The following is an 11,961-nucleotide window of genomic DNA, read 5'->3' on the forward strand; positions in this document are numbered from 1 at the left end:
GCCCACCCCGCCACCAGCCACTGCTGGGAACAGCTGCTTCCCATCACACCTGCAGTCCCACCCTTTCTTACACTACTGCTCTTGCCTGCCAGACCCCTTCCCCTGCACCCAATGAGCCAGTTCAGGGAGCTAAACCAGCAGAAGGCTGTTTGGTAGGGTTAGTTTTCCTTCAGTTTCTATCAGAATCTGTTTGCTAAAAGGAGTTTGAAGTTTACAGCTTAAGAGTAGCGGACAGCAGAACTGCCTCCTGCAACAACAGCTGGTTGTGAGAGTACTGAGCCCCCTCCTGCAACACTTGTCATAAAATCCTCAATGAATAACCTCTAAATTGCTTGGCAGCACTACTGTTGCCTTTTTACACAGGCAGAAATGGAGCAGAGATTAGACTTTAAGATATTCAAGCAGCCCAGTGCCAGAAAGGGGAAGAGAAGATAAGTTCAACTACAGATTGAATTAACTGTCTTCCATGAAATCATTTTTCAAGTGGTAACACAGATAATTCCACCTGACTCAAGCCATTCACGACAACAAGATGGGAAACAAAGACAACAAAGACATAGGGTAGAAAGGTTGAGAGGTACTCCTCAGATCTCCCTTTTATTTAAAGAAAAAAAAGAGAAAGCAGTTGTAACAAATCCCTTTCTCAGGGATTTTTCAGGGTTGATACTACTGTGAGTTGATAAAGATGGCTACTCCAGAGAACCACCTCAAGGCCCTGAGCTAACAGGCGCAGGCTGGCCGTGCCCACACTGCTCAGGGTTAACCCTGCCCGTTCTGCACAGCGCTCGGCCCAAAGGATTCACTTTCCTCCTCTTTAACCCAGAAGACTCACAATAGCCTAGGAGCTACACTGCAGACCCTACACAGGGGTTTTTAACTGAACCCCGAGGGCTGTACTCCCTCAGAAATGGCATGTATGCACCTGAAGGTGTCTGAAAGCTCCTGACATGCTGGTACAGCGCTGAAGGACCACACGGGGCAGAGACACCAAACCTGGTGTGGTTTATCTACACGACCTAGAAGTAGGAGCCCTTGGACTAAGCTATGCCTAGGAACACTTAGGCTCCACCTCCAAGCTAGCGGGTTCCCACCTGAGAGTGAACTAACATTTACACAGTAGGGACAAGCAGTTGCCAAACACAACCCAGGCAGTTATCTGACGGTGTAGACACATCCCTGGCCCGTGAAGCGCTCTGCTCAGGTGAGGAAAGCTGTGAGCATAGCTGAGACACATTATGTGAGAGTTGATCCATGAGAGGTTCCCTCCTTCACCACGAGAAACTCTGAGTAGGAAAAAAATCCAGATAACAGACAAGCAGATCTCCCTCTTCTAGCTCCCTTCTTTTGCAGCACTCTTCCCCTCTCTATGAAAAGCCCCTGAAAGTTCTCCTCAGAAAGCTGGCAGCAAGCCACCGGGCACTGTAGCCCTACATGGCATTTGCTCTCCTTCCAAGTAGTTTATTCTGAAATGCCTGTTAAGGACCATTTTTCTAATTGAAAATGGATTTTTGTTAACAGCCACATACTGGAATGTCCTCACTTAGGATGGCCAAGAACTTTTTTGCATCCTAATGAGGCTTTACAGAGCCTTACCCCTTGAGAAAGCTGGTAGGTCTGATTGTATTTCCACATTTCCTGTAGCACTTGCTCAATGCTGCCCTCATCGGGGACCTCTCCGTGGAAGTCGATCCCCATGAGGTTGGCCATCCTGTGCAGCAAGCCGGGGACCTGCAGCAGCTGCTGGCGGGCACCTTCCACACGGTACGTCCAGGCGTGGTCGATGAGGAAAATGCTTAAAGGGAATTTTGGTAACATTACAACGGTGCATTTGTACACGTATATAGCCAAACGGCCTGTGAATAAGAGCTACATTTCCTCGTAGATGGTTTGATAACTAACTCTTCTCTTACTCCCGAAGTATACACTGTGACCTTACAGGTTAGGAACAACTTCCCAGCAATAACTTACACTCTGTTTTTGTTCCAGAAAGCTTATTGAGCATTAGTATTTCCAGGAAAATGAGGAGCAAACACAGAACAGGGCACTCAGTTTGTAAGCCCGATTCCCTTTAAAGGCTGAGAACACAAGAGGTTCTTCCCTTTTGATCATTATTACCTCCACTGCAACAACCTGATACTCTTGCCTAAAGAAGGAAAACAATACACTATTTTGCAAAAGTATTCAAGGACCTTATTAGCCATCAGCTCTGTGACATCTACCATCGTTGTAAAACTGGGTGGACAGATCTGATCATCAAAAGCCTGTATCATTTGCTACTAAAAAAAAAAAGGATTAAGTTTTTTTGCTTGTTTCTCCTTGGGGTTTTTTTGAGGTGTTTCCCTCCCCCACCACTCCATCAGGTCTTTTTAGAAAAAATGCATTGTTTTAAAAAAATTACCAATCTAACCCAAAACAAAATCATATACAATTTCCCTTGACAAGTTTAACCCTTGTTTAGGCTGCATGATTTTTACAGAAAACATACAGTTATTCAAACAGAAGGGTTCTCCATATTTTGGTTATATCCTCTCACTGAATCAAATCAGAGAAGAATCTGAATTCTACTTGCTGAAACACACCCAACAAAACCAAACAACCCACGCCACCCCCCCGCCCCAACAAGAGCACCCCACCACCTGTATTTCAGAAAGTTAAAAACCCGTTAGCTGTCACATCCACCCAGTATCCCTGAACAATTATCGTATCTCAGATTCCACATATGGAAGAAACCTCACTGAAAATTAAAGACTCCATGAATGCTAAGGTCAAGCTCTTTGGAAATCTGTTAGCAAACAGGTGTGCTGGTGTTCTGCTCCTACATCCCCACACATCTGAATGCTGCAAAGCTGCCCGAGATTATCACAAAAGCTGCTTTGAACTTGATCATTTAAGTCTGTTCTCAGACTCAGAAAGGCAATGACTTTGGTTAAAGCAGGCACGTAAAAGCAGATACCTATGCTCTATGTCGGTTTTACTCAAGTCTAAATTTAGATTTTTAAACTTTATATGTTTACGTAAGACCTAATAAGTATGAAAATTCTGGCAAAAGAAGTTTTATAGAACTGAGCAGAACTCTGCGTAGATACCCAGCAGATCTGACTTCAACTCACTGCCATTTATTAGTATATGACAAATAGCCTGTTCTGTGTTTGAAATCAGGAACACAAAAGGCTGTGTTCTAACATAAAGTGGTTTCTTATGCATCTTTCTTCTAGTTTTATAGCTGCATGCTAGTCTCATGTTCATGACAGATAAGCTGATCCTGAAGAAAGTCAACAGTAACTTGATGTATTCAATGACATATGCACGTACATCCATGCAATCACACAATCACACTCTTGAATTATATTTTAGCCAATTGGAGGAAATCTAATAGCCCACGGATGATTACTTTGAAGCTGCTTAGTACCTCCTTAACCTGAGATTTGTGAAGGTCACAATTATTTCTTCAGGTTTATTTTCCCTCCAAGGGCACACAGTTTTCTTTCTGCACAATTCATTTCAAGGTTGCCTTTTCACTATTTTCTCCCCCAGTTTACTAAAACTGATTTCTAAGTGTCTTGCTGTATGATTTAAAAAAACCTGGTAAGATACTTGCACTCCTGGTACCCTTTGCAAGATGTGCCTCATGGCATGAACTTTCCTCAAACAAGCAGCTATGTCTTATAGTAAGAAAAGAGGATTTCTGAATAGGATCAAACATGTTTTAAAGCAAACTGTCCATATCATCTTAGAGTTTAAGACTACTCAGAGACTGAACTCTGTTCTGAAATCACTACTCACCTATCGGGATTGGAGGCTTGAAGCCCATTCTCATTTGTTACGATAACTTTGAAACACGGTTCATTTCCAGGATTTGGTCTCTTTTTAAATTCTTCTTCTATTTCTTCATCACCTTCTTCCTCCTCATCCACCTCTTCTACTTGCATTATACCAAAGTAGTCACCAGCATCAAATACCTGAGATTAAAAGTGCACAAAATATCAAGCAGTTGGTTGAGGCGCTACCCTGATATGCACAAGTCATGCAACACTGAAAGGCACTTGTAGACAATTTTGGCCTGCAATCCAATAAAACTGGCATTTTTAACTGAAGAGATAAATGAACAACAGTATTTGTTCTTCTAGATTTTAATAGAGTCGTCTGAGAAATTTCTTTAGTTAATATTGGCAGGAAGCTTTGTTGGTTTCTTTGGTACCAACAGGTCTACTGATGATCATCTATTATTTTAACTTCTCAAAGAATTCTAGAGGCTGAAAACAGAGTATCTTTGCTCAACTTTGTCAAAATCAACAGCTGAAGATCTGCAAAACCAGGTTATTACCCAGGCTCCATAACCATACTAAAGTACATGAAGGCCTCTGAAGAAAAAGAGCTTTCACCACTCATGTTCTGAACCAGTTAAGAAATCTCAGCATGTTTCCCCATCTCTTCTTTCCCTACACAGGGAACTGTCTGTGCTCAGTCACCTCCGTACCAGCTGGGAGATCCCTTATACTGCTGCAAGTTAAGGTCTATGCACTTACCTCTACCAGTGTGCTGAAAGGGCTTTGTTTGCATTCTTCCCTACTGCGGACATAACATCTTGATCTAGAACCTACATAAATTAAGTAGGTCACTACACAAGTTTCCCTTCTGCCAAAATCTTGTCAAATGGCAGGCTCATGTATCTTTCTGCAGAAACAAGATGCTACTAACAATTTCTGTGATTTCAAAGTAAACATGTGCTTTTCAGAAGAAAAAAGAACGCGTAAAGTCTCAGAAGTCTCTTCAAATCTTTCTGTAAGGAGTTATTTTGCTACGTCACTCACACACTACGTAACGAACCAGGCAGGGGCTGACCAATCATTTGCCTCAACTAATCTCACTAGAAAGTAACAGGGAGGGAGGACAAGTGTCTAGAGTTACTGGTTTAACATGTCAAGCCCAAGTACACCCAGCCTCTGACACCCTGTTATTACAAGTCATTACTTCTAGACAGAGACAACTTCTTAGCTGTAAAATCCCAGTGGCAGCAACAAGCTTTTATTTGTTCAAGTGAGTGTTCCTTCAGGATAACTATTTCTGCTAAGCCCCAACAGAAGGGTGTGGAGATCAGCTCCACATTTGTAAAGCAAGGCCACCTAGACAGAGCAGAGAGCTGCCCAAAGATGGCTAGCAAGGGAGGAAGGCGGTGGGGAAACAACACCTGCTTCAGGTCCTAAGCCGCAGCGTGGTACCACAGAGCCGACCCAAGTGGAGAAGTGCCTGAAAGTCCCTTCTGAGGATCAGGGGATGGTATCTTCCTTTGGGCTGGGGAGTGGAAACAGAGGATGCCAACAGTATGTTGGCTAACTCCACGTACACGTTTTTCTTCGGGCAAGGAAAATTATATTGCAAACAACCTCACTGGAGATTAAAAAAACACCTATTTTTGAAAAAAATCAGGAACCGCCTTAGTATCTTCCACTTCAGCAGGCATCAAGCCAGCTAGCAGCTCTAATTTATTTCGTTTTCCTGTTTTGCTAGAAGAGAATAACACTACTCAATAGTAAGCAGTATCACCACCTCTTGCTGCTATGACAGTAGCCACCAACATTTCTTCCAGTCTCTGCTCGGTTGCCTGTAAAATTCAGAGTCATTCACGTAACTGCAGGCAGGTCCAGCAAAAGGAAGAGTCCTTCCTCGTGTGGCTGTCACAGTTCATTCTCGTAGGGCCGCCTTCCAGCCAGATTAGCTCCCCGGGCTCCCCAGCACGCAGCAAAAAAAGCACACCAGGGCACACACACGTTCCATTCCTCCCTGAAGTGACACTTCGTTGCCCCATCAAGAACTGTCCTCATCAAGCTCATCAGCCAGCTAAGTGACTGGCAGTCATCACAAAATTAAGACTGCAGGTGTGGTTCACCAGAGTCCAGCTGACATCTGCTCCAGCGCCGCACTACGTACGCTTCGGACGGAGTCTGTAAGAGGGGAGCAGGCTGCTGGCTCGAGGTCAGCCTTCCCACCACCAGCTCCACCCCTTTACCAAACACCCACGATGAATGGTAATAGCAAGTCCTGCCACAACTAAGGGGAGCTGAGGGCTTTGTTATTTTATTAAGTATCAACTCAAGACCTAAAAATGAAGGGACTCCAAATCCTCTAGGCCAAAGTGTCGATCTTGCCCTCCCACAGAGCATCAGATTGTAGCAACTGCAGTTTGCAAAAACTTCCCCCTTTTAACACCTTTTCAGCAGAATTAAGCTAAAAAGAAATCCTCCTTGAGAATTCATAACCTTGAAAAAGTGAATGAGGTGTATTCCTCATCTGAAGCAATTCACCCTTCTTGGAGCAGCAGCTCAGGACCATCGTAATCAGTGGCTTTTTGTGAGGTTTTTGTTGTTTTTTAAAATTACTAATCGACAACACAAACGGTTGAAGCACCTGGCCGGCGGTGTGGATACACAGCCCTTTGCGTGGGGGGACAACACTCCTGTCCTCCTCCCTTCCTCCCGCCCGCTGAGACAGGCTGTCACCCCCCGAACCTGGCAACGGAGCGGCGCCAGGAGAGGAATCTTCAACTGCGTAAGGCAAATACCAGCTGGAAAAGATGGCACGGCCAGTTTGAAAAGCACAGTCTGGCTTGGAGCGGAACGGAGAGCTCGCGTGACGCGCTCCGCCAGAGTAACAACCTCTGGAAGGCAGCAAAGGGGCAGGCAACACATTTCGATGGCACAACTATTCGCAAGAAAACATGCTTGGGCAAAATCACTCCCTCTCCATGTTCAGGTGCAGTTCCCAGCTAACAAACCTAAGGAAGTAGAGGATGGGATAACAACACAGGCACATGTCATGACAGTTACCACCCACCCACATGTTCAGCCTATTCCTTTCAGGCATGTTACAAACTGCTTTGGAGACCACAGGTAGCCTCTGAGCAACAGCCTGCCCTCCCCTGCTCTGGAAAATAAAGTCTAGTAGTATTGATCATGCTGCATTCCTTCTAGTAATTAAAAGCCTCCATTTCTAACTGGGATGAAACACTAAGCAGTTCTTTGCCAGCGACATCTTAGGGCCACAACAATCTTGCCTCAATACACAGAAGCCTGACACATAACTTAGCATGTGGCTGGAAGAGAAAAAAAAGATAATGAATAAAATTGGAGGCAGGCACTGTATTTCCCAGGCTTATAACCAGGCTATATGTGATTCCTCCAGGAACATAAGAAACAGCCACTCTACTGGAAACAGAACTTTAGGGTTTATAGTAAATTATTACACATATGTATGTTTTGTTTTTCAAGTTTCTGCTAGAAACACAGAAAAGTTTGCCTCCCAATGGACACTGAATGCTAAACACAAAATAAATCAGTAAAAGCAGGTTTTGATCTAGCAGATATACCATGTTTTGAACGAGCAATCCAATTTAATTCACGGTTACATAATGCTCTCAGAAGGAAACCTGCTCCAGCAGATCTCAAGGTAAATAAAAAATCCCCCTCCACTTCCCTCACAGGCCGTAACGTACACACAGGAGGGAGGGTGCACTCACTCGCGCTGTTGAAGCGTGTGTATGTGTTGGAAAACAGCTGCCTGGGCTGGGTTCTAGAGGTACTGATGTAAGAGAGATTTTTATCTGTATTATGGATGCAAATTTTCCAAGTTCTGTGCTAGAAAGTTTTAATCTTTGCAACAGGTTAGGACAAAGGAAAAATTCTTCCCACACATGAAACAAGGAAACTCATCCTAAGCCCCATGTTGCACTGATTCCCCCTAGTTATTCTTTATGACCTAGACTCCCAAAACATTTTCATCCTTCCCCTTCCCCTCCTCTGCTTTCCTCACTGCTGCTCCTCCAGCTGCTCCCCACGACCCCGTTCTAAGTAAGGTCCTGCAGCTCTGTCTCTGCCTCCCCACGAGCTCATCCCAGTCGGTCGCACTCCCCACTGTAATTCTCCCAGTCTTCTCCGTATCCCCCTGCCCTTCTTCTGGATAAAGCCCAGAAGCTGCAACAGCAGAGACAAGCACCATCAGCAGCCTAATTTATCTTCCTAAGCACAGTGGAACCATTAAATCTCTCTCCCCACACGCACTGGAACACTTAGTACGAAGAGCAGGCTCAGCCACCACTGCAAGCAGACGGGCACAGAAGGAGCAGCCTGATGCCTCAGGGCAGGCGCTTCCTTCAGTCGCCTTTCCCCACCTCAGCCTCCCTAAAAACATCAGGACCACGGGGCCCCTCTCACTCCGCTGTCTCACCTTCCGAATTTCCGATGAAGTGGGTAATGTGCACAGATTTCAGCCACAGGACACAAACCTTAAGCTTGCACTATGTCACAGGACAGTTCCACAGATTTCTGGCTGCCTCCAGCTTTCTCATACCAGCATATGGCAACGCAACACCCTGCAACTTCAAGTTTCCTTACCAGCTTTGTACTGCCTTCTAGTTCACCCAGTTCCTCTACATCCCTTCTCATGCCTTCCTATTTAAGCAGAACAGTAGATATTCCCTGATCCGAGCCACCTGTACACGTTGGCTGAGAGGGGCATAACAAGCATCTTGTTTGTGACTGGGCATATGCTTGAGTTAACGTAGATTTATTTTCTCTGTAACACACACGTATTGCTGTTATTAGCAGTACCAGACACACAACAGTTAGAAAGCAGCAGGAACATATTCAGACCCTTCCTGACTGTATGTGCTATAAACACTCAGATTATATCATGACTTGCTATGCCTCCCTCCCACCCCAACTTTAAAGTTGAGATTGGGAAAAGAAGCAATCAAGTAAATAGAAATCAGCTGACTTGGACACAGGTGTTAAACGACATCCCCTCTCCTTCCCCACTGTCCTACACCTCCTGTTTAAACGTCTCATCCCATCTTGTGTTTCTCTGCCGCTCATCATGCTCTCTAGCACCCCACCACGTGCCCCCTTCTCTCCCCATACCCTGGGGTTCCCATCTGATCTCTTTCCCTCCCCAGGACTGAAATTTCACCTCATTCTTATTTCCTTCTCCAGGCAGACTCCTCCAGACTCCCTGGAGCACTCTCAAGTCTCCAGACAATTAGTTTTGGGTCATGTCTCTTTCCTGCCTCAGTTCCTTGTTCCTTTACTCCAACAAATCCAAACCAGCTTCCCTCACCAACGAGGCTGGCTGTGTATGTGCAAAACAAAAAAAATTCCAAATTCAACTTGTGTTTTCACAAGCTCTTTGTCCAAAATGACTCTTCTTGACTTTGTTTCTCTTCCCTTTCTCACCACAAAGCTCCAGGGAGCAAGTGGATGGTTGCTAAAAACACGGGTGAAAAGGGATTCTCCATCCTGGGGTGTGCCTGTGCCCCTACACTCCCTTTAGTTCAGGGCCAGGTCCAGAGACTCCTGGTGTCAGCTTCAGCTGAAAGGCAGACAGCTAGCCCCTGCGAAGGGATGGTCTGTGTGCTGCCTGGGCAGGGCTGCAGTGGGGGCTCACGAAAGGCAACATCCCCAAACTTATGTCACTGCCCCTGCGAGTGGCGATTTTACAAAGGCTTACACCTTGCCCAAAATCTGGCCTGATAAAAAGTTGCCCAGCACCAGCGCTCTGACATGGTCTACAAAGTGGTCCTTGCGTCGTCATTGTTTTAATCATTCCCAGAACATCCTTCTACCACCATCCCTGTTCTCTGAAAGAGCTGCAAGAGCTTTTACTCAGATCAGGAAAAAATGAACAAACCAACCGGCCGACAACACTCCCGGAGAACAGCCCCAGACCGGTAACTCACGCGTACGCAAGACAAGCTGCCCGTGCGAGCTCTGCACAGTTATAAACGACCGAGAACGGGGCAGCCCAGTGGGGAACTGAACTGGGAAAAAGAAAAAACAAAAGATCAGCTTAAAGCCAACCCAAACCATAACGCGTTAACGTATGACAAAGTCCTGACTTTAATACTATTGCTGTTGCTTTTCTGAATTTCTTTTAGGCAAAAAGGGCTGGAGGCTACAGGATATATTTTCCGCCTGTCTCCAATACCGGATCTCCAGTTACCAGGATCCCCAAACGCTTTCGAGCTTTACACCGAGGTCAGCAAGATTTGCACCACGCACCTGATCTCTCTCACAGTCCCAAGCTGCCCCTCAGCCACACAACCCGCACGAAGCTTTTCCCGCCCTCCCCTGCCGAGCAACCCCCTGGGTGAAACCCCCCGGAAAGGGGGACCCGCTGCCCTCCGGACAGCCTGTCCCCCACGCCCCCCTCACGCCCAGCTGGGGAGGGAACGAGAGGGGACCCCGCCACTGGCTCTGCGCTGAGGGCAGCCCCTTGGGCGGGAGCCCCCGTCCCGCCCCGCTTCCCGCCGGCGGGGCTCCCCTCAGCGCCGCTGCCCGCGCCCCCGCCCGCGGCTGCCCACCTCGCCCCGCAGCTTGCGGCACAGGCTCTCCCAGTAGCGCGCCGGGACCCTCGAGGCGCGGAGCGCGGCCCCGTGCAGGGCCACGAAGGCCGGCAGATCTTCCTCAGCGCCCCCCGACATGGCCGAGCGCCCCCGCCAACACCCTCCTCTTCCTCCTCCTCCGGAACGCGCCGGGCGGGCGGGAGCTGCGCGCGCAGGGCGGGGCGGGGCCTCCCCTCAGGGCGGGCGCGGCCGGTTTCAAATCACCCCTGAGGAAAATGGAGCGGGGGGTAGGTGGGAGCCCTGCTTGTGCTTTGTTCTGCCTTTAGGCTTTAATAACACCAGAGCGCTCGGGGCCTGCGGCTGGCCGCGGGGGTTTTGAGTCTCCCAGTGCTTTGTGACTCCCAGCCAGAGCCTCCGAAGTGGGTGTGAGGCATGAGGGGCGACCTGCTGCACCGCCGCGGGAATAGCTCTGGGTGGTGTGTACAGGGGAAAAACTGGCACCATGTACAGTGAAATATTTTTTTTTTAAACTGTGACAAGTGAATTTTAACACTAGGCCTCTCTTCAGTACCTGTTGGTGTAAGAGGGAGGTGTGTTCTTTGTACGTGCCTGTAGGAGTGTTGCTTAGAAGACATTTCTAAGAAAATCCATTTCTTCCCAGATTTTTGTGGGGAATAGCCTAAACCAGTTTAACCTGAGGCTCCCTAAACATTACTGGCAGCTTTGGTCTCAACTCGGGTGCAGTTCTAACGCTGCAAGAGCGAAGCGAGACGTCTGGCGCTGGTGGCTGCTGGGTGTGAGGCCAGGGCTCTGCTGTGTCAGCTGTCATAGCTGGCCAAGGGCTCCTGCTGCGGCGGGATTCTCCTCGCTCCCGCTGCAGGTTGTCTGCTGTGGAAGCTGCTTTTCCTGCCAGCCTGTCCTCTGAGCCCGGATCTGACTTCAGCGCTGCTCCTGGTAGCATGGCAGCGTGCTGGGAGGGGTTCCTTCAGCCCTGGAAGGGTCTAGGTTCTAGAAGGTTATGTTGAGGTTCTAGAAATTAAGGGTGAGTAGCTGGTCAAGAAAGCCTCAAATTCATGGAGTGCAGTGGGTGAAGAACGTACATGAATGCCGTGTTGAAGAAATACCCGTTTGCTTACTGCCCTGCCTTGTGTTGCTGGGCTGGTGTCCTCTGTAGGTGCCCAGCGGTCCCTCTCTGCACGTCACCGCAGCTATCAGGAGGGGCTGCGCGTTAGAGAGCTGCAATGGCTTGGCCAGGCACAAGGGAGTAGGAAGAGATTAAAAACGATGCCGACGTGCTGTAACTGTTCACCACCGCTCTGCAGTGAGGATCTAGCCCCAGCCTGCCGTCGGGTCTCTGCACAGCCAACGCAGCAAATCCTCCTCTGCCTGAGAGCGTGTCTGCCTCGCCACGCGCTGCGTTCCCACAGTCCCCCAGCAGAAAGGCTCTGCCAGGATGCCGCTAAGGAGAGCTGCCTGATTAAACAGCAGAAGATCAAAAACCAGTTGTATTTCCACTGTTCCTTGACTGGGTTCCCACCACTACTCTCAGTTTGAGGTGTTTTTGCTAATATTGTGGTTTGGAAAAAGAGGATGGCTGTCGTGGTGATCTCGCACTAGTATTACGAAGT

At 47.8% G+C, this 11,961-nt stretch overlaps 1 protein-coding gene across 1 annotated transcript in view; it reads right to left on the minus strand.

Annotated features, from left to right (window-relative positions):
• The window catches only part of TTLL12 (tubulin tyrosine ligase like 12), a 28,675-nt gene extending 18,157 nt beyond the window's left edge, over positions 1–10,518 (minus strand). The window contains exons 1-3 of the mRNA XM_074825571.1: positions 10,352–10,518; positions 3,784–3,959; positions 1,594–1,792 (exon numbers count right to left, since the gene is read on the minus strand). Of these exons, the coding sequence (XP_074681672.1) occupies positions 1,594–1,792; positions 3,784–3,959; positions 10,352–10,471 (495 nt within the window). The 5' untranslated portion in view covers positions 10,472–10,518. The remainder of the gene's footprint in view (positions 1–1,593; positions 1,793–3,783; positions 3,960–10,351) is intronic.
• Between the last annotated feature and the right edge of the window lie 1,443 nt (positions 10,519–11,961).

The sequence above is a fragment of the Strix aluco genome, chromosome 5 (genome assembly GCF_031877795.1).
Source record: "Strix aluco isolate bStrAlu1 chromosome 5, bStrAlu1.hap1, whole genome shotgun sequence".
NCBI lineage: Eukaryota > Metazoa > Chordata > Aves > Strigiformes > Strigidae > Strix > Strix aluco.